The 22,714-nt window shown below is 41.7% G+C and overlaps 1 protein-coding gene across 10 annotated transcripts in view; it reads left to right on the top strand.

Moving 5' to 3' along the window:
- The window catches only part of TNRC6C (trinucleotide repeat containing adaptor 6C), a 102,928-nt gene that overhangs the window by 63,086 nt on the left and 17,128 nt on the right, over positions 1 to 22,714 (top strand). For 4 of the 10 annotated variants that reach the window (XM_064728802.1, XM_064728798.1, XM_064728804.1 and 1 more), the window contains 10 exons: positions 1,921 to 4,506; positions 10,839 to 11,048; positions 12,216 to 12,382; positions 13,021 to 13,125; positions 13,568 to 13,648; positions 14,249 to 14,306; positions 14,514 to 14,659; positions 19,990 to 20,163; positions 21,359 to 21,505; positions 21,909 to 22,031. In XM_064728802.1, the coding sequence (XP_064584872.1) occupies positions 1,921 to 4,506; positions 10,839 to 11,048; positions 12,216 to 12,382; positions 13,021 to 13,125; positions 13,568 to 13,648; positions 14,249 to 14,306; positions 14,514 to 14,659; positions 19,990 to 20,163; positions 21,359 to 21,505; positions 21,909 to 22,031 (3,797 nt within the window). The remainder of the gene's footprint in view (positions 1 to 1,920; positions 4,507 to 10,838; positions 11,049 to 12,215; positions 12,383 to 13,020; positions 13,126 to 13,567; positions 13,649 to 14,248; positions 14,307 to 14,513; positions 14,660 to 19,989; positions 20,164 to 21,358; positions 21,506 to 21,908; positions 22,032 to 22,714) is intronic. The other 6 variants (XM_064728807.1, XM_064728803.1, XM_064728806.1 and 3 more) reach the window with 4 other exon arrangements.

The raw sequence follows: 22,714 nt of genomic DNA, 5'->3' as shown, positions 1-22,714 counted from the left end.
CTGTGTAGCAAATCTTAGATCATCAGGTAAATGTTCAACGTGCTGTAGCAGTGGCTGTATCCATCCAGGAATAACTGGATGCTTTCTTCCTTTCCACCATTGCATGTAGAGGAAGGAATCCAGGTAAATCCAAGTGGTTCTGTTCACATTCTTTCAGGTTTTTCATGTGCTTGTCAATTATTATGGAAGAAATTCTTCCCTGTGAGGATGGTAAGGCACAGGGTGCCCAGAGCAGCTGTGGCTGCCCCTGGGTCCCTGGAAGTGTCCAAGGCCGGGTTGGACAGGGTTGGAGCACCCTGGGACAGTGGGAGGTGTCCCTGCCCATGGCAGGGGGTGGAATGAGAAGATTTTTAAGGTCCCTTACAACAATTCTATTTTCTGTGATTATTTAGGTCTTTTCCTGGTATGATGAGAAGATAGATAATGAACTAAGACTGTTTTTCCTTTCCTTTCTCTAAAATGCTTTCTTCTGCTTCAATCAATTAATTTTTTTTTTTTTAAAGCAATCTGGGTTGGTTTAGCATGTTAGTTCTTCATCTTGCAAAGTCTTCATAAGGCAGCCAAGCAACCACCTTAAAAAGCTACAGGTAAAATGTGTGAACAAGACTTTGTCAGAGAGAGAGAGAGAGAGCTTTTTCTCATCTCTGGAGTAAATTTTGCAGTATCAGAACACCTCTAATTAGAGGAGCTAATCACACCAACATATTTGTGATTTAAATTAATTCATATTAGGCATTCGTTGTTAACAACTTGTTTGGGAGATTTGTTGCATCCATCTTCCCCACAAAAATATTCATTTTATTCACAAAAAGAGTACAAGCCATGTTGCAGCAGATTCAAAGCAAGTTAAAATAATTGACATCCAAAATTTGGTACTTTGATATGTGCAAGCAGTTAAGAGCAGCTCTTCTGCAGATTGGATCAGACTGAAATACTTGTTACCAAATTCCTGTCAGAAGAATCTGAGAGAAATAATCTTGCACAGAGCAATTGGGATGGAAAGGAAATGCAAAGCCTTGACCAAAGCTTGAGTTCTTAACATGAGGCGTGTTGTGCCTTCCAGTTCATCGTCATACTCAAGCTGCTCAAGAGCTTTTGGTTAATTTTTGGGTTAGTGTCTGTGTTTGGGGCTGTGACAGTGCTGAAAAGGCACAGCATCACTTTTCATTGGCTTGGGGACACAGGGGATTGTGTGTACAAATCCCAAATGATGTATAAACCACGAGTAAAGCCTGTGAGAGGTAAGTTTCCTGACAAAGCTGTCAGTTATTTAGAGATGCCCAAGTTCTCTGCTAAAATATACATTGGTGTTTATAACTGGCACCTAACAGAAAAGGTTGCTTTCTGGATTTGTTTCTTTGTTTCCAAGAAGGGTTGCAAACCTAAATACTGTATGAGTTTTCTGTGTTGTGATGCGGGTGTGTATGTGATATCTCAGGGCAGGATGACATTTTACATTTTTTTATTGAATGCACTTTCACTGTGTTTCTCTGAAGAATGAGAATTGAGTCAAAATAAATGGTAAGAGTCTGCTAGGTACTCTTCTGGTTTTTTTCCAAATTTGCTTTTTAGACTTTACACATAAATTACTATATTTGCTCTTCTTATTTATTGCCTGCTTTTTATTTTTACTGGTACACTGGGGGCTACAAAACACTTCTCTGTTCTAAAATGAAATTGTTCAGTAATTTTAATTGAGAATTTTTTCAGATTAAAAAAACCCAAACAAGTTAATAGGAGCATCATAGTGAGGAAAATTGCAGCATTGTAGTGAGGAAAATTGCTGTATTATGTTAGAGAATGTACTCTAAATTTTAGCAGAATGTAATGTTGTAACTAGTGATGTAAAACAGCGCTTTTAATAGAAGGCTTTTGCAGTGCTTGAACAGTGGACTCATTTTTAACCTTGGATCCTTTCAGATCTCAGCCACAGTGGATTGGGAGACCATTATGAGAATTCCCACTGGGGACAGCAGCCCGCTTTCAGGAGTGAAGGCAACTGCAGCTGGGATAAAGTGATAATAGACAGGACTGACAAGGAAGCGTGGCCTTCCATTACCGGAGCTGAGACTGAGTCTGCCTCAGAATGTACTACAGACACTGACTCTGCCTCCAACTGTGGCTCAGAGAACAGTAGCATGGCTACAGGGAGTGCCCAAGGCAACTTCACTGGACATACAAAGAAAACTAATGGCAATAATGGCGCCAACGGAGCACTCGTCCAAAGCACTTCTAACCAGAGTGCCCTTGGAGCTGGTGGAGCCAACGGCAACGGCAGCTCGGCCAGGGTGTGGGGGGTGGCTGCGGGCTCCAGCTCTGGCCTAGCTCACTGCTCTGCCAGTGGTGGGGATGGAAAGATGGACAACATGATGGGAGACGGTAGAAGTCAGAACTGCTGGGGTGCTTCCAACTCGAATGCTGGCATTAATCTTAACCTTAACCCTAATGCCAATCCAGCTGCCTGGCCTGTACTTGGACATGAAGGAACTGTGGGAGCAGGCAACCCTTCCAGTATTTGCAGTCCAGTCAGTGCCATAGGTCAGAACATGGGCAACCAGAATGGGAACCCAACAGGCACCTTAGGTGCTTGGGGAAACTTGCTGCCGCAAGAGAGCACAGAACCACAAACGTCCACTTCTCAGAATGTGTCTTTCAGCGTACAACCTCAGAACCTTAACACTGATGGACCAAATAACACTAACCCCATGAACTCTTCACCAAACCCTATCAATGCAATGCAGACAAACGGACTGCCGAACTGGGGGATGGCCGTGGGCATGGGGGCCATCATCCCGCCCCACCTGCAAGGCCTTCCTGGTGCTAACGGGACAGCGGTTTCTCAAGTCAGCGGGGGCAGTGGTGAAGGAATGGGCAGTTCAGTATGGGGGATGTCCCCAGGTAATCCTGCCGCAGGAAACAGCAATTCTGGGTTCAGTCAGGGGAATGGAGACACTGTGAACTCAGCATTAAGTGCTAAACAAAACGGATCCAGCAGCGCTGTGCAGAAGGAAGGAAACGGAGCGAACGCGTGGGACTCGGGGCCTCCCTCCGGCCCCGGGGTCCTGGCGTGGGGCAGGGGCGGTGGTGGGGTTGGCAGTGTGCATTCTGGAGCCTGGGGCCACCCCAACCGCAGCGCCAGCAACGGCGTCAACGGCGAGTGGGGCAAGCCCCCAAACCAGCATTCCAATAGCGACATCAATGGGAAAGGATCAACAGGGTGGGATAGCTCGAGTGTTACCAGTCCCAATCCTGCCATGCAGCAGGGCAATGAACAAATGAACTCTTGGGCCAAAGCTGCGGCATCTGGCACCACGGCTAGTGAAGGAAGCAACGACAGCGGTGGGAGTCAAAATGAAGGCAGTACTGGGAGGGAGGGGGCTGGAGAGGGCAGGAGGAGAGACAAAGGGATGATAGACCAAGGGCAAGTTCAGTTGCCAAGAAATGACCTTGACCCCAGGGTCCTGTCCAATACGGGGTGGGGACAGACCCCTGTGAAGCAAAACACTGCCTGGGAATTTGAAGAGTCCCCAAGGTCTGAACGGAAGAATGACAATGGAACTGAGGCCTGGGGTTGTGCAGCTACTCAATCTTCAAACTCAGGGGGGAAGAACGATGGGTCCATCATGAACAGTACAAATACCTCTTCAGTATCTGGGTGGGTCAACTCTCCACCGGCAGCTGTTCCAACAAATACAGGTTGGGGAGACAATAACAACAAAGCACCAAATGGCCCAGGGGGGTGGGGAGAGTCAGCAAGCTCTACTACTGTTAATAATGCTGCTGCTGCCAAAAGCGGCCACACTTGGAGTGGGACCGCAAATCAGGAGGACAAATCACCTACCTGGGGTGAACCTCAGAAACCCAAATCTCAAAACTGGGGAGATGGACAGAAATCAAATCCAAGCTGGACTTCAGGAGGTGGAGACTGGACAGATTCATCATCTGTTCCTGGACACTTGGGTGATGGGAAGAAGAATGGATCTGGATGGGATTCTGACAATAGATCGGGGTCTGGCTGGAATGATTCCACAAAGTCTGGGACCAGTGGGTGGGGGAATGGCACAAACAGCAAGGCTAATACAGGTACAAGTTGGGGGGAATCTTTAAAGCCAGGCCCCCAACAAAATTGGGCTAATAAACCCCAGGACAACAATGTGAGTAACTGGGGAGGAGCTGCTTCTGTAAAACAGACGGGGTCAGGGTGGGTTGGTGGGCCAGTGCCAGCCAAACAAAAAGAGAACTGTGAGGCAACTGGCTGGGAAGAGCCATCTCCACCGTCCATTCGCCGCAAGATGGAAATCGATGATGGTACCTCAGCTTGGGGCGACCCAAATTACAACAACAACAAGACTGTAAACATGTGGGATAGAAATAATCCTATAATTCAGAGCAGTACCACAACCAACACCACCACCACTAGCACCATTATCAACACCAACATGGTTGAACCTCAGCCATCGCACCAGTCAAGTGCCCAGCCGAACCGGTCCCCGCTGCTTGGCCCAGGTATGGCAACAGTTTTGTGAAATATTTCATAAAATAGGTGAAGAAATGCTTTATACCAGTACCAATTGCTGGATGCTGTCTGTCCTGTTGGTGTGTTGGGTAGAAATCCTGTGTTTATGTCCAGAATATGTTTGTTCCTTTTCTCTGAAGCTCTTGTCTTGAGGACAGAACCCATGGAACCTGACACAAATTTCCATAATCTAAATGAATGTAAGAAAGGCTTGAAGCAATATTTAGTCATTAGCATGGTTTTAGATTGTGGATCCATGGTCATTTTAACATCTTTTCCACAGTTATTTAACACCTTTTAATTCAGCCATTTGAGAGGCTGGGGGATTTTGGCAAACCTTTCTTCTGTTATTTTCTGCTGTCCCCACTGCGCAGGCTCAGTGTGTTTAGACAGTCTGCATCTGTTTCTTTTCTGCAAAACATCTCTTGGCAACAGATGTTTGTTAACAATTGCATGAATTTAGGCTGCTGCTGTTTCTCTGTCCAGCTTGTTGTCTTTTATGAAGAAATGGTTCTCTTCTCAGGGGTCAGGCACAGGCAGCGTCCTGGATTTTGTGTGGTTCTCAAAAAGCAGGACTGATTCAAGGTGTTATTTAGGGTTGCTGAAGTTAGGTTATCCTAACTTCAGCTGTGTTTCAAAGACAAGGTTTTAGACATTTAGGATTTTTTCTAATCAAAGGCAAGGTGCTGTTGCAGACAAGCAGCAAGGAATAAAAATGGGTAAAATGCTTAAAAGAGAGGTATTTAAATTAAAGTTACTCTAGCAGCCCATATCTATATCATGACCACAGACCTCTCCAAAATAAATCTAATCATGCAGTACTCTTTTAAATTCTCCATCTGAGGTTTGTTTCCAGGTTTTTGTTTCATCATGGTCATGGCTAAGAACTGACTTTTTAGCCACATTTTTCTCCAAGTGGGATTTATTCTCTCATTCCCATCCTTTTTCTCTTTGATGTTTTGGAATGTTTCAAATTTGCTTTAATGTCTGTATAAAAATAGTCTTAGGTTCCCCACTCTGGTCAAATATGTTAACAGTAGAGGGTACCTATTTAATGAAATAATGTGCTCCAGAAGGAGAAATCTTTAAATGGCTTTGTACTTGGTTAGCCCAACATATGTGACTGCCTCATGTAATCCATATCTAAAACTTTATCCATGAAACAACAATTTAGATTCCTGAATTGTAATGGAAGTATCATGAAAGTGGATTTTTGTTTGGGTTGAGGTGAGGTTTTGTTTTTCATTAAGGTGATTTTTGGAGGATTGCTTTGGTGCTTGTGAAACTGTTCATACACAGCACTGCATTGTTAATGTTATTCAAATAATTAACACCTTTTAGAGGAAAACTTAACAGTCCTGAGCCCTTCAGATTTTGCAAATGGAATTTAAAAGCTGGTGTTAATCTGCAGGGATTCCTTTGGAGCATGGACAGCAGCAGAGGAAGGGTTTCTTTGAAGCAATTTGTTTACATATTCAGGAAGCTGCCTATGAGCACATAACCAACCTGCTCAAGTTGCCCCCAACCAGGTTCAAGTGAGTGTTGGACTTCTTGAAAAATGTGAGCTAGAAAGATTCTAAGATCTTTTAAGATAAGCAGATCTTTGATCTTCTCCTTTTTTTTTGATTTTCCAAGATAAGCAAAGCCAGCTTTAGAATATATTTAAGTCAGCATGCAGGAAAAGTACAAAATGAGTAATAGTGAAGACAATTAAAAATATGGTTCTGACATGAAAATTTCGATCAAGTTGTAGCAGGCATAAATTAAACTTTATACTTGGTATAGTACAGCAATTCTGGATATAGTGTATATAAGGTATATAAATGTGTATTAGCAACTCGTGGTATAGTACAAGTATAAAGGTCAAACATGGAAATATTTGGAAGTTGTCACAGTCACACGTCCTGCAGGCAAAAAAGTGGATTTTAATTCTGCTGCACAGCCCTAGTTAGGAGTTCACAAAGGATTAACAGTTCCTTTTGGGATTGGAGTGTATGCTTTATTAGTTTGGAAATAGAGGCCAAGTTACAGTCTTGTTATTCAAGTTGTCACCCATCCCCAGAAGTTCTCCAGATCCTTTGAAGGCAGAACTTAAAAGCCATTGATGGGAAGCAGATGTTGGTAAACACTTGGTGAAAATAAGGAATGCTCTAAGGAGTCTCATTTTCCATTGGAAAAGAAGAGGGAAAAAAGAGGGGGAAAGAAATAGATAATGTGATAGATACAGTCTTTAGTGGTTATAGGAGCTTATTTTGAAAGTACTAGTGAATTACTTAAAAAGAGGGGCAGAAAGCTGGTGGGTTTGGCTTAGATTGGGGTTTAATCAAAATTGCTTGTGCATAATTCTTCCTAACATTTCTAACTCATGCGGCTTTGATACGAGGGGAATAAGAAATGAGAAATGGTTTTGCAAACAGAAATGATTTAAAGAGATTTTTGGATCACAAACAGCATCAGAACCTCCCTCCAAGTGCTGAGGAGTGGGCTTGATGCTTTCCTGCTCATTACATCAGGAGAGCCTGGCAGGGTTCCAGCATCCTCCAGCTGAGGAAAGAAACAACAGAAGATAGCACAGCCTTTCCTGTGGGGATTGTAGGTCACAAATTAAGGTCTCTGTGGTTACTAGAAAGTGAGGAGCTTAAGTTTTAAAAACCTGAATTGGGTCTAAGTTCTGAAAGCTCCAAACATCTCTGGTCCTTTTGTAATCCTGTGCTGCTGAGTGGCAGCTCACATGGCAGTGTTTTTCTTGCTTTGAACTTCGATCAGAATGGATTTGAAAGCAGCTCAGCTTTGGGCTCCTTTAGGGTGCTCGTGTGAAAGCCTAAAGCCCTCTGGTGGGTGCTCAGCCCATGAATAGCCAGGTTTTGGGGGGCAGCCAAGTGATGCTGAGAGAGCTGCCCTTGATTTTCACACAAGGGTGATGTCACTGCTGAAACCCAAATTAGAGCTTTCTGAATGCTCAGTGATGAACTGCAATCCCTTTCAGAAAATGAGAATCTCAAAGATTAAAGCTTGTAGATGGCTCTTAAATGTATATACATAAAACCCAGAATAATTAGTGTGTAATTAGTAAACAACATCTTTTCTGCCTAGTATCTTCTTTTTTATCTATATAAGGTTCTAATATTTTGGTTTCCCTGTATTGTGCTCATGTGCTTTGGTATTTATCACGGACCAACAACTTGAAAGAAAACAATTTCTGCCATCCAAATAGCTATAGGGTTATTTTGAGGGAAAACAACTGCATCCTGCCACAGCTTAGTTAACATTTCACTTTCCCTTGAGGATTTCCTGTTGGCTGTGGCCCAGTGTTAATTATGTTTTTATTTCTATAAAACAAAGCTCTGCCAATGTGTCCATGTTTATTACTTACTGGGATCTTTTCATTTCTTGCAATTCTAACAATGTTTAAAAACTTCAGTACTAAAACCTCACTTTCTTGCCAAAGAAGCCTTTAAATGAAGCATGTTCTGTTGTGAAACAACATTTGTGCAGATCTGGGTGGGTTTTGAGGAGCTTTTTACCAGAAGAGCTTAAATCTGTATTATTTTCATGATACAGAAAATAGGAAGTTTTCTCCAAGCAGAACTTTTGAAAATGTTTGTCAGGTTCAGGTTTTGAGAGTGCTCAAAGGTCTTGGTTTGCCTTCCCAACAGCCATGGGGAGTTTTTCATCATTCATTCAAAAATGTAACTTCATTCACCTTTTAACTTTCTAAAACAGAATCATTTGGAGTCATAGGAAGATAGCACAGAGACAGCAGCATTGGGACAGCAGTATTTACACAGAGGGGGAACAGGTTTGCAATTGAGAAATGCTGCAGAATTTACAGACAGGGTAGTTCTTGCAGTGCACAGGTTATTTTTTCCAGCAGCCTTCAGGTTTTATTTACTAATTTCCTGCACTTAATTTTATCTGTTAAGATTGTTTGGAAAACTTTTTGTAGATTTATTTTGTTTGCTTTTATGTACTTGTACTATTTTCTGTTAGTAAAGGCCGGCTCTCCCATTATTTGTAATCCCATATTATTTCCTGCTCAGTGCATTTAAAAGCACTTAAAATAATTTGGACATGACACATCTGTGGCCTTTAGTTGAAGTTGTTGAATTTCTAAGGGCAACAGAGGAACCAGGTTTTTTGAGGTTTTTATAGCATAGCACACTTTGGCTTTTTAATGTATAAATTGTGTTTTCAGGATGATTTCCTAAATTAAATTAGGTAAAGTTTCTAGTAGAGGTTGCATGAAGCCAGGGGGATGTTAATACTCTGCACTGTCCCTGTTTGCAGTCTGGGTGGTGTTGTGGAGATGTTTTGTTTTGTGTTTCATTTGCCTGCAGTTAATCTTTTGCAGCTGCCAATATGATTTAATACTCACAGTTGTCTGCCAGTTGCCTCCTGAGTAGTGAGGCAGAAACTCAAACAAAGCCTCCCTTAAATAAAGTTAGCTAGAAAATACAAGCAGGAACCTTGAAATAGGCATTTCAGGTGCAACACCAAGGAAGCTGTCATGTTAAGTACAGGTTCATTTAGGTACATCTGTGGATCTGCCAGTTTATCTTCTTTGCACACCTTAAAATAACCAGAAATGTAAGGTACATTGCTGGAGCCTAAACCATGGCATTTTTGTTTCAAATGGAAATAGCTTGAATGAAACAGTGATATTTTGAGTTAATTCAGGAGCTCTCTTTAAATTCAGTGCCTCTTGCTGGTAGAGAAGGAGTTTTCTGAAGCTGCAACACACCAGTGGAGAGTTTGGCACCCACTGTGCCATCTGCACTGGCATCAGTGTCTGAGAGAGCTGCTGGAAGGAATAGAGCCTAAGATAAATATATAATGCAGAAACACGGTATCAATGCACAGCTCTGGGCCCATCTATTTGATTGTTTTCTCTACCAGGCAGTGTTTGAGTTGTGTTTGGCAGTGGATGCTTCTGCAGCTTCTGGTAAGGGGAATTCTGTGGAATTCAGTGAGTTCTGCAAGGACTTGTTGCTCAGTGAACCATTATGTTTGGTTATTCCAGTGTATTTCAGGGTGCTGTTAGACACTCTCTTGCCATTGCCTACCTGTTCTGGGTGTCAATTTGTTAGAAAAAATGTTGCTCCTGCTTTTTGAAACCTTTCCAGAGTATTTTTACAGATGCCATTGTGGAGCAAAAAAAAGGAAATAATGCTGTGGCAAAGCAGCATCTGGTCATTCACTTAGAAAATACTCATCTTAATAACATTCATCTCCAGTGAAAAAGGAACAAGTTCCTAATTTAGCAGCCTAATTACCAGTGGATTTTTTAAGCAGACTGAATTCTACAATATTTGTGAAGATTTTTTTACAATTGTAGAAAAATAGGTTACTGTCAGGTATCTGTAAGAATTTTGTTTTCTTGCTTGTTGTGCCTCTCTTTGTGCTGGTTTACAAAGTACCTTGAACTCCACCTGTGATCCAAGTCCTCTCTCCAGCAAATCTCTGGTAACAATGGCTGTAAATTCAGTTTACCCCTTTGCTGTGTTGGTCAGGTTGCTCTGCAGGCTCAGGAGCCCTGTGGCTGTTGCTGCCACGTTCAGCTGCAGGGCTGAAATCCTGTCAGATGGATTTAAGAGCATTACATTCAAGGCCAGCCAGACTAAAGCTGTTTCTTTGGAGTAGCTTACGTCTTCAGTGAGTTCATGTAATGCTCTGTAGGAAAACAATGGCTTCTACCTGCCATTCCCTGTGCTTTGATTATGGATTCTCATTGCAGTCTTGATTAATTCCCCTTAAAATAATATGGATTATAATGTAGAGGGTCAGTGATGAGGGATAGGTAGGTAACCATGGGCTGTAATCATAGCTTTAAGGAATACATTCAGCACAGATAATCTTCACTCAGATTAGGTACAATCAAACAGCATCTTACTGCCAGGGCATGAGAAAAGAAATTTTATAGTTTTTAAACAGTGAAAAGGAAATCAAATAGGTTAAGATCTTTCAAGGAAGCGAGGCCCAAGTCAGACTGGGGTCTTGGTCTCTGGAATTCTGGCCCTGGGCAGGTGGGAGCAGCTGCTCCTTGGGAGCAGTGTGGTGCTCACTTGGCAGCCTGGTTGCTCCTGGCTCTGGAGAAAAACCCTCTTTCTGTTGTGTTAACAACTTGGCATTAGTATTGAATGAAGAAAAAACTCCTAAAACCAAATTTAAGGGATTTTTTTAAACACACTTAACTACAATCACTGTATGTACTTACTGGTTCATGCTCTTTCCAGAGAAAGTCATGAGCAAAATTTAAACTTTTTTTGTATTATTTGATGAAGAAACCTTACCTCTCATCACTGTTCTCCTTGCCTTGCTCCAGCAGGCTGGGGAGAGATGCCTGCTGTCCACACCAAGAGTGAAGCTTCCTGGGGAGAGCCTTCCTCCCCTTCTGCTGCAGTCGATAATGGCACTTCAGCCTGGGGGAAGCCCCCCAGCAGTGGGACCGGGTGGGGAGAGAATCCTGCCGAGCCTGCAGGGACCTATGGAAGATCAAATGCTCCAGCTGCTGCCCCAGCACTGTGCAAACCAGGTACACACAGGGCTGCCACTGTCCTGCCAGGGGAGGGGGTTTGCTTTGCCACTTCTGCTTTTCTCTGCATCTCAGTCACAGGGTGCCCTTCATTATTTCATTCTCAAAACTGTGTTAGCTGTCACAAGGCCACACTAATCCAAATACCCAGTTAATTCAAAAATATGAATATGGTGCATCCATCTGGAAATTTAAAGGAGAGTAGTTTTGTGTGTTTGAAAAGCAGCATGGCAGAGGTGCAGGAAACTGTGAAACTGCAGAAGAACGTGACAAGGACTTAAACCCTTGGTGTCTAAAAGAAACCTGTATTGGGATGAGAAGCAGTGGAGAACAGTCAAGATAGAATTGATTCTGGTAGGAAAAGCAACACCTGAGACCCACTAATGATAACAACCTCATGTTGGGTTAAACTGAGTGAGTGGGTGTTTTCTTCAGCCATTAAAACTGTTTCCAGGTTCAGGAACATCCTGAACTGCTTCGTGATTCCTAACTCGTGGTATTTAGTAAATCTCCTCCATCTCTGAATGTCCTGAGGGCCACTGTGATTGCTTTAGAATCTCCTCTTGGCTGTGCAGGTTGCCTAGAGATTCTCTCCTGCATAGTGAGACGTAGTTAGAATTCCCAGAAAACATAAAAGGGGGAGTGAGAACTCTTAAGATGAGTAATCCCAACTGTAAACAGAAAAAAACAGACTGAGGTGACACAACCTCGTCACTGAATGTGAAGTGTTCCTGCAGCCCACAAGCTCCTTTCAGATTCTCCATTCTTCAAGATGGGAATGAGTGTCTGAGCATTAATGACTTGGAAATCTGGTTTGTTCATGGAAGAATGTGGTAGGTAAAATGGTGAGATTTATTGAAAGCAAAATAGCACTTAACAAATGTGTGCTCATACTTTGCTTCCTTGTTCCTGGGAGAGTGGAGTGGCCATGACCACAGATCTTACTGGTTCTGGGAAAAGCAGGACTTGAAAGTTGCTGGATGTTTTCTTCTCTTAGAGAACTTCCTTTTTTTTGCTAGCTTCAAAGAAGACATTCTAAGCTACGTGATGAACCTCTTTGTCTCTTGAAAATGCTCACATTAGTACACTGGATATGGCACAAAAGACTATTTCTGTGAAATTTGCAGGAAACTGAATAATATTTTTCTTCTCCCACTTTCCCTCCAGCTTCAAAATCTATGCAAGAAGGCTGGGGCAGTGGTGGGGATGATGTGAATCTCAGTACTAGTCAGTGGGAAGATGAAGAAGGAGATATGTGGAATAATACTGCTTCACAAGAGAGCAGCTCCTCCTGTAATTCCTGGGGGAATGCCCCGAAGAAAGGACTTCAAAAGGTAAGACAAAAATAAAGACACTCTCTTGCAAGAGTGGAATTAGTGTAACGTTTGTAGAATAAGTTGTCACAAATTTGCTGGTGCATTACACCTGAAATTAAAGCTCTGACACCTGAACACAAGCACAGCTTGCCACTACAGTGGTTCAAGTACAGCCTACCTTGTTACCAGGGGAAAATGGGAGATCTTTGAATTTAGGCGTGTCAAATGCTTTGGGAGTTTTGTTGTTGTTGCCTTTGTTTTCTCTAAGTTTTATAAACTTCCATGTATTCTAAAGAAATGATAATGTATTAACAGAAAGAGAAGAAGGTGTTAAGGGGGCTTTCAGACACTTCCCATGGTGGTGGAAAAGCAAACATTGTGATGGAGCTGTTTAACACAAAATGCTGTTTTCTATTTGTGAGGACAGTGTGTGTGTGTGTGAGAACAAAGTGAACTTGTGTTAATGCTGCACTCAACCGAGAACGTAGACAATTGTGTGAGGAAATTTTCCATTGCACAGCCTTTATTTCAGGACAAGGCCAGGCTGTAACTTAAAGGAATTGGGAATGCATTTAGCCACTTTGTTTGTTAATCCATTAGCCAACAGTTAGGCCGGTGATTTGATCAAGTATGGTTGTTTCTTGTACTGTCCACAGCCCAAAACAAATCCGCGCTTGTCCCTTGGTACTTTCTGGAGAACTGAAAAGAAGAGACTTCTTAAGGATATTGTGATAGAAAAGCTGCACAAAGATCTTTTAAAGGTGTTTATCTAGACGCTCTTGTTTGTTTTTAAGAAAATACACTGAGTAACATTCTTAACTTCAAGGTTGCAAACTTGTTTTTGGGAATGTTTTTCAGGAAGTGTTGTACTATTTCAGCTTTATTTCGTTATATTTTTCTGCCAAGGATTAAAATGAAATACTTAAATTCAAAGGTGGCTTTAATTCAGTGGCCAGCAAATCAAATACTAAATAGTACACTGAACACCTATTCAGCTGAGATAAATTTTTACACTTTTGGGGGAAGAGAATCTTAGTCGCGTTGCTCGGAGGGTTCTTCAATACTTTCTGAATTAATGTACTAATACATCTTTCAGTAGCATGTGCTATTAATAAAAACCACTTACCATTTCTTTTATGTACATCTCACTACAATGAACGTGGCAAGCAGCCCATTAATGGAATCTCCCATTTATTTACTAAGGGCATGAAGACATCTAGCAAGCAGGATGAGGCCTGGATCATGAACCGTCTGATAAAACAGCTCACAGACATGGGCTTCCCTGTGAGTAGTGCTCAGGCAGCACACTGTGCCTTAGCTTTTAGCTTGTACTTCTGACTGTGGCTGTTTCAGACTGTAGCTACACCAAGATCTTCAGTCTCCAGGCCAGGAAGTAGCTCTGACCTGCATTGAAACACACACTGTGATTTCAGAAATCTGCTCTAAACCTATTCAAAGCTCTGAGATGAACTGGGATAAGATTTTGAAGTTCATAGTTTTATAACAACAGGTATTACTTTGAAAAGCAGTAATAATCCCCTCCCATTCCTCTTTTTACATTAAACAGGTGAAATGAGAGTAAAGGTGGGTTGTTTCTTAGAGAAAGTCATATCATTGTGATATTTGAGCTGTTCATGGAAAACAGGAAGATGTTTAAACAGAACAATGTGTTTCACCTTGTAGAGCCAGTACTTCCTTGACAAACTGAAATACCTGAATTGTGAGAATTGCTGAAAGCAGGAAAAAACCACACACAGACATTATTTAGGCTGCTGAGTAAACATTAAGCCCAGTATTTAAGAGTTGTGTCTGTTTTCTCAGGTTACTTTGAAATCACATGGACATGATTGCTTTTCCTCTTAACATAATTCCTGTTTTTAACAGAGAGAGCCAGCGGAAGAGGCCTTGAAGAGCAACAGTATGAATCTTGATCAGGCCATGAGTAAGTATCTGTGTAAGTAACTTTTTTGTCTTTAAAGCAACACAGGAACCCTGCATGATTATAAGCATTTAATTATACTCAGATTAATTGGAAAATATTTATTCACTTGCCTTGCTTTCGTAAGCAAGATGAATTTCTCTGAACTGCTATTTGCAGCTTTACTCCCTCTGCCTCACCTTTTCCAATATATTTCCCTTTTCTGTGCAGGTGCTCTGCTGGAAAAGAAGGTGGAAATGGACAAGCGTGGAATGGGAGTGACCGACTACAATGGAATGGTCACCAAACCCCTTGGCTGCCGCCCACCACCAATCTCCAAAGAGTCTTCCATGGACCGCCCCACCTTCCTTGACAAGGTGAGCTCAGCACAGGAAAGTGGTGCACAAGTCACAGTGTAAAAATGCTGATGATTTCCACTGTCTGCTTGGAAAGCGTAGAAAGAAATGTGATGGATGTGGTTTTGTTCCTTTTCTTGTGTTTTTTTCAGTCTTGTGGGGAATTGAGTCCTTGTGGAAAGGAGCAGTGATTTGATTTTTACATAGAAATAAAGAATGATCATCCCCAGTTTTACACTTGAAAACTTGCTAAGGAATCAGGAACACAGTAGAACTAGAAATGGAAAAAAAAGAGCAAAAAAATTAACCACAGCAATCTATGAGAGTGCAGTCAGTGAACCTTGCCCAAATTCACAATCAGGCAGGACCAAGGCCAAAACCTTAAAGAATTAGGCTCTTAATTTCTCTTCTTTTAGTTTTGAGCTTCTTCGAAATGTCAGTGGAAGTTCAGCACCTAAATATGAAGGAGGAGTTCAAAATCTTCCAAGAATTAGGCTCTTAATTTCACTTATTTTAGTTTTGAGCTTCTTAGAAATTTCAGTGAAAATTTCAGTACTTAAATACAAAGGAAGAGTTCCGGTATTTTTGTTAAGTCTCAGAGCAGACATGCACAGTCTGCATAAAAAGCTTCTCCAATGAGCTTCCCTTTCTCTGATCACATATGACAAAATTTCCAGCACTATTTAATAACTGAGGAAAAGGCTCCAGAAGTGTGTGATGTCCAAGATTCAAAGTTACTTAAGAAAAGAATATTTGGAAAAGTGCAGCCAAATCTTCAGCAGGGAATGAGATTTACAGCCTTGACAGAAAATCCTGGAGGAACTTTCCAAATCACTTAAGAATCCCCCTGAAAATTATTGATAAGTAAAGAAGAATCTCAGATGTCATTCTGTGTTTCACAGGTTATTTAAAGGTTCATACAGATGAGTGGTGGAGGATTCTGACCACAGAAATCAGTGCTTTTGACAAACTGTGCTGAAACCAATTCATTTCACATGAGCTGTGCACAGGGTGTGAGGCAGTAATGAAATCCACTCCTATAAAGCTCATTCTTTGCCATGGCAGACTTTAATGAATGTGTTAATTGAAGGCCACAAAAGATGCATGCATGCCAGTTAGCCTTTCCTTTTCTTGGATAACAATACCTTCAGCAGTGAAATCCTTGCCAGAGAGAGAGGTGCATTATGTGCAGCATGATGCATAATTCTGGAAACATATGTTAAACACAACTATTGAGAAGGGAGTACTAAAATCATTAATATTCATACAGTAAGTAAAATCTATCAGTCTAGGCATAATCTGTCACAGTGACTTGGCTCTAACAAAGGAAATAATCCCACACTGTATTTGTTAGCTATCACAGTGTTGAGCAACTTGCTAAGTGAATTAAATAAATATAGTTTCTACTCTAAGAACAGAGAGTTTTTATTCTTCCAAAGAAATTCTTTCCAGATTTACAGCTCATGCTGGTTAAGCAATTTCTCCAAAACCTTTTTGCCCTTTGAGGTACTGTTTCAGGGCATGAGTCTGGAGCTGTCTTGTTTCTGTTTAGGTCATCCTTGGTGAGGAACAAGCTCTCCACACAGCTGGACAGAGCACTCCAGCCAGCATTCCTTGTTTTACTTACAGCTTTATCAGCTCATCATCCTTTTGTTTAGTCCTCAATAAGTTCTGCAAGGTTCCTCTCCATTTGTATTTTGAGGTGAATTTGTATTTTGAGGTGGTGTAATTTGGCTCATTGTAACCACTCTCAGCTCACCTGCATTGAAACACCATCATTTTTCTCTAAACAGCTAAAGCCAGCACTTAATATTTTTTTAACTTTATACATTTGAGGAGGGCAAATTTCCAACCCTGACATTTGCCTGTGGACCCAGTGAACTCCCTGTTCTCTCTGCATCAGGAGTGATCTGTGCAATTCAACATCACCTTTGAGTGTTTGCTTTCTCTGCTTGCTGCAGGTGCTCTTTATTCCATGTCACACTGAGTCAATCTTCAGCACTCATTGCTTTGTTAATTTATTATTCCTCAGGATGTTATCTTGACCTGTAGCACCATAAAAGGACAGGGGAGAATATCCAGTGGCCTTGAGGGAATAAAGATGCAGGCCTGATACGTGATCTCAAGCGCATTATGTCACACTTGGTGGCAGGCATGCTGTGCTTAGGTGTCAGGTTTGCCTGGAGATGTTACCTGGTGTCCTCTGGAGCCATCAGATTTGTAAGAAAAACATGTCAGATTTTCCTGGAAGCATCCTTAAAATACCTGGAATAAGCCTAGAGAAGGGATCTTTTTTTTCAAGTATAGAGTTTGGTTTGTGACTCTGAAATTCTCGCCTTGCAGATGAAGTGTCCTTTCCCCCTACCCTCACAGTCAGTGATCAGCTCCTCTGCTCTACTACTGCAAAATTCAGGTCTACAAGCTTTGATGCCTCTCAGCATCCAAAAAATCTTCCAAAAATCTTCTGACTAAGCCTATTCCTTGTTTCTGATTTGAACATGGTGTTTTGTTGGGATTTTTCAGCCTCATCCTTCACATTCTGAGCCCAGTAATCTCTGGGGACTGTGATTGGTTTTCATCTTTGGGACAATAAGGAGAATATTGTGTTAATATGGAGAAACTTTTTTAGATGTCACAATTAGATAATGATCACTAGGATTTTGAAGTTTCCTTTTAAATTCTTCTTTGCTTCATCTCTGCCACCTGTGATCCAATGACTGAAACCATTTTCATCACCCCTTGTATGATGAGCACTTCTTTGACTATTGCATTTCCTCCAAGTTTCTTTTGCCTAATTCCTGTTTGATTGGAAGATAACTTTATTTTAGATGAGATTTTATTACTTTAACTTCCTCTTTTAGGAAAGGATTTTTTTATTTCAATCTTTTTTTAAGAAGTCTGTGTATTTTCTGCCAGCTACTTCTGTAAGTGACTTTATACAAAGAGCTCTGGCAGATTCATCAGCCTCTCATCTGCCTGTTGAGACATTTTGATTCATGAAGTGGCAGTTGTTGGCAGGTGACTGCCAAAGTGTCCAGGCATCCTCTGCTAAATTGTCCATATCTCATAGGATTAAAAACCTTTGAGTAATTCCACTTGCATTCTGTCACATTGTTATGTGGGACTATTGTGAGAGACTTCCTAAAATCCTAAAAAACTCCAGTGTGGTGCTTTGTGTTAGATAACTGTAGTAGGAAACACTCCTACCAGTAGGATTTTGTGGGTGTGCCAAATCCCTTAAAATAAAGTTAAAAGCAGTGCTGGATTGAGCATTAATGTGATGACTCAATTTTTAATTGAGTAGCCTGAGGAAGAAGTGTAACATAAATTTGTAAGAAAATCACTGAAGAGGAAAGGCTAGGTGGAAAAGATTGTCCTTCAGGAAACAATTATTACATAAAGGATCCTGAGAAATAATGGGTCAGAAACCACTGTGAGCAGTAAAATTGTCCTCTAGTCTGGCTTGAAAATGCTAAAAGGTGCCTTAATTTGACCAACTAAAATACTTCTTGTTAAATAAATTGATTTTAGTTCAGTTGTAGAGCACAGATTTGTGCAGCACAGTGCAACAAGTTCAAATTAAATAAAACAGAACCAGGTGAATATGAATAAAATGTTATAAACTCACACAAAGCTGTTTGCTGCAATTCAGCCAAGGAACACACTTGTGAAGGAGTCTGGAAATGAAATGCCTGAGTCTCCAGTGTGTCCTTCACCATCCTTGGCACTGCCTATATCCAAATTGAGAAAAAATAATGTCAGCAAGGCAAGACTTGAATAAATTTGGGGGGCAGGGAGGGTTTTTCATGGCCAGTAGGTCTGTTCACATAGGGAACAATGGCATCTGAAGGGGAGAGCGAGCACCAAGCTTGAAATTATTTTCACTTTGAAGGGGGAAGGGTAGAATTGTAAACATGTGTCTGTGATCTAAAGAGAAATCCTTGAACCTGTTACTGTCATGCAAGCTGCAGTTGTTTGTGGAGTGTGACTGATGTCCAGTAGAATGTAAAATATCTCAAGCTGAAAGGCCTTGGGGATATCATTAGAAAATGTCAGTGTCCCCCTCAGGATAGTCAGATAGGATGTCAAGTGTCACTTTGCCTGATAGTAAAGAAACTTTTCCTTTGCATCAAAGGAGAGCTGTAGAAAATGCATTTTTCAGGATTAACTTAAAACATATAATTCACTGAGCATGCTTGCTGCATGAGGTCATCTGTTTGGGTATGTGGGAAGCAGACTGGGCTTCTTTTTCAACAAAGGAGCTTCACCAGTATCTCACAGTCTTCTGGGGCATTGAATATTGGTTGAAATAAAGCTCCTCACCTCTTTAAAAAGCCTTTCCTTACAATGATCATACTGCCTGAAAAGCACCAACCCAGCACATTGCAAATCAAAGCTTTTTCTCTCTGCCTGTTTTTTTGGAGCCCTACTTTGTACACAGTGTTATTTGATCATGCTTACCCCAGGCTTCCCAGACATCAAAGCACAGTTTGAGATAGAACTCAGTGCCCCACTGAAACACGAGCAGAGAGATCTACCTGTTTGATTGGGGGTGCTCTAATTTATTTTATTTTCTGCCTTGCTGTTTGCCCCCTCCTGTGCATCAGATCCACGCTCAGCTGTGCTTCCTCACAGCCCAGTTAGCAGAGAGGGCTCCTCCTGCCTTGCTAAAATCTGCCTCCTCCTGGGGATGTTCAGGAAGGCTGCCCAGCTGATATTGTCATTACTGGGGTTGCTGGTTTGTGTTCACTGGCTGCCTTGCAGTGTCATGTTTCAGAGTGGGGTATTAATAACTCAGCGCTGTGTGAATATTAAAAGAGGCTCGTGTGTCTCAGTTAGGAAAGGGGATTAATGCTAAAATGCTTTTTTATGAGCAGAGCTATGATGTGGAACCTAATCCAGACTGGTGTCAAATAAGCTGATTTGGCCTTTCCCAAGTCTTGGGTTTGTTAAAGTGTTGGGTTATGTCTGGAGTTTTCCAGACAGACAGAGGGGCTTCCCTGAAATATGCTGGGCCTCTCCTCTTCCACCTCTCAGTCTGGTGGAGAAGAAAGGAGAAAACCTATGTGGGGAGGAGGCAATGGCCACATGATAGCTCTGCCATCAGCTGCTAAAATCCTCCCTTTCCTCTGGAAAGGTGGGTGAGGGTGATTGTGCATTTGGGGGATGAAGTACAACAAAGTTACCAAAAACAGTACCTTAATCCTGTTTCTCTCTTTCTTCTCCCTTCACTCCATACTTTCCATTCCCTGTCATTCATCCCTTTTTTTATACATCTCTTTTTACTCGTCCTCACCCTCCTGTGTCTCCATGGGACTGGTTTGTGCTGTGGGCTCGTGGCATGCACACAGCTCACCCTTTCTTTCTCCAATCAGGATGGCGGCCTAGTGGAAGAGCCCACTACTTCACCATTTTTGCCTTCACCAAGCCTGAAGCTCCCCCTTTCAAACAGTGCACTCCCTAATCAGACCCTGGGCGGGATTGCCTCAGGGCTGGGCATGCAAAACTTGAATTCTTCTAGACAGGTAAGGCTGTTGGGGGAGATGCCCAGGGGAATTTGGCTCTCTTGGAGTAGCTGCTAGTGCCTGTCAGCCTCTTCCCCAGGAAAAACGGGTTTAAACTGGAGGTGCAACAGCTTTGTCCATGTGCAATATCAGAGAGGGGCTGCTTGCTGTGTAATGTTTCACCTTACAGGACATAAAAAGCAGTGTAATTGTAATCTGATGACACATATCCACCCAGAAGAGACTGCAGTGTTGTGGATTTATACCCCTGAACCCTGGTGTGGCTCTGCCTTCAATGATGAGAAATCTCTTTTTTTGAGGCATTGCTAATTGTCCCAGACTGTAAGGCAGTGAGATTGCTCTAATTCATCTTTCCTGGCTGGTATAAATATTCTGTGATATCATGGGGGCTTTTTTATTCCTGTTCCTCCAAGTGTCAGGGCATCTCATGGTTTTAGCAGGTGATAAGAAAGAAACTGGGCTTCCAGCACCTGGGTCAGGTAGGGCAATGAGTTAAGGGGGTGTTGTGGCCCCTGTGTAGAACAGGTGAGAGGGAAAGAAAAGGAGAGGAGATGAAGGGGATGATAACTGATAACATGAGAGTGAGAAGCCATTAAGTACTGTTGATTATGATAAGGTTATTTTTGCCATCAAACTGAAGTCCCAGCAAAAATATGAAATAACAACACAGAAAATCTTCATCATTCTGTTGTGGCTCTTTATTATGTATATTCTTTTAAAGTCAGTTTTCTTAAGGCAATACTTGTCCAGCACTTACAGCCCATTAAGCACAGCTTTCCAAAGCAGTCTCCACTAATAGCATGTCCATTATCAGTAGCTTTGTAAAATGACTAAGTAAAAAAACTGCTTAGCCAGCTGGACATGGGGTTACTGTGAGTTTAATGCCTTCGTTCTCCTGTCCCTTGCTATACAAATACAAACACTTTTGGCAAGTACTTTTGATTGTTCATCTTGTGACCCTCTAGGGTCCTGAATCCTTAAAAAAGCCATCTTCAACTTCAGCTGCCTTTTGTACAAATTTTTGGGGGTTTGGGATGTTGGGTACACGGCAGTCTTTGCCTTGCCTAATTCTAAATTTTGTATGTGCTGGTCTCTTGATTCCTGCCTGTCATAATCACTAAGAATAAAGCCTGCACAGACAAGTAGCAGCCAGGCTGTGTCACTGAGTGCCTGTGTCACTGTTGTCCTGCTGCAGATACCGAGTGGCAATCTGGGTATGTTTGGCAATAGCGGAGCAGCACAAGCCAGGACCATGCAACAGCCGCAGCAACCGCCAGTGCAACCTCTTAATTCATCCCAGCCTAGTCTTCGTGCTCAAGTGCCTCAGTTTCTATCCCCTCAGGTCAGACAACACCTCACTCATGTTTTCCCTTTCCCTGGAACTCTTCCCATGTGCTCTGTCATGCTGCTGCCTGGCTGTGTCTGTGTTAGTTGTTTGTTTCCTAGGCAGGGAGATGTGGCATGGCTGAGGTGTTCTCACTTGCATGTCGTATAATTACCTCTGAGAGCACACTCTTATCCTCTTTTTTGCACAATGGTGTTTCTGAGGCATTTATTCTCATCTCTTTTTTTATAAATGAACACTTGACTACGACTATTATGATTGTATTAGAGTATCTTCTAATTTTTTTGATAGTTCATGGTGATAATAACATTTTCCAGCTGATGTGACTCTTATTAATGGCTCACACAGTTACCACTGTTAGAATTAAATGTACAATGTTTAACACTCTTCTCTCCTTTAGGTTCAAGCACAGCTTTTGCAGTTTGCAGCAAAAAACATTGGTCTCAGCCCTGCACAGTTAACCTCGCCAATTAATAATCCTCAGCATATGACGATGTTGAACCAGCTCTATCAGCTGCAGCTGGTAAGTTAAAAGACATGGCAGATAAGCTCTAAATCAGAATTGAAGGCATGAAGATAAAATAGGAGAATGACTAAATTTTTAAATGACATGACAGATCTTGAAAACAATCAGCTGCTGATTTCTTTGCTAAAGTTTCTTTTTAAAGAAGCACAGTAATTTTTTTTTTTTTTGCCTCAGGCTTTATAAATAGTCATTTGTGGAATAATTATCCTTTACAGCTGATCAGTGGAACTAAAAATCAGCTGTCTTCCTACTGGTGTGAATAACACAGTGTGTTCTCAAACAGCACTGGCCTGTGTGTTACATGGCAGTGGAAAGATTAAACTGGGCACATGTGTCACAGCAGAACAAGAGAAATCTTGGCAGTGCTGGTCACCTGAGCTACCTACAGAACTTCTTCACTTGCCTCACTGAAAAATGAAGCTTAGGGTGAATTTTCTTTAGTTAATGGAGTGTATATTAAACATGTCCTGTGATAAGAACTGCTTACTTCTGTGTACTTTAGCTGTGTTTGCAAATTTTACATCTGTATTTTTAATGCGTATGAAAATAGTTAATTGGATTTTAAGAATATTTTAAAAAGAGATATTGTGAACTCAGTATTGGCCAGGGTTAAAAATAAAATTACAGATGGCAAATTAGTTCAGTTGCTGATCTCAGTGTGCTAGTCAAACTCTTTGTGT

Source organism: Zonotrichia leucophrys, chromosome 18 (genome assembly GCF_028769735.1).
Source record: "Zonotrichia leucophrys gambelii isolate GWCS_2022_RI chromosome 18, RI_Zleu_2.0, whole genome shotgun sequence".
NCBI classification, from domain to species: Eukaryota; Metazoa; Chordata; class Aves; order Passeriformes; family Passerellidae; genus Zonotrichia; species Zonotrichia leucophrys.
The sequence above is the reverse complement of the archived record's forward strand: the minus strand, read 5'-3'. Positions and strand labels throughout refer to the sequence as shown.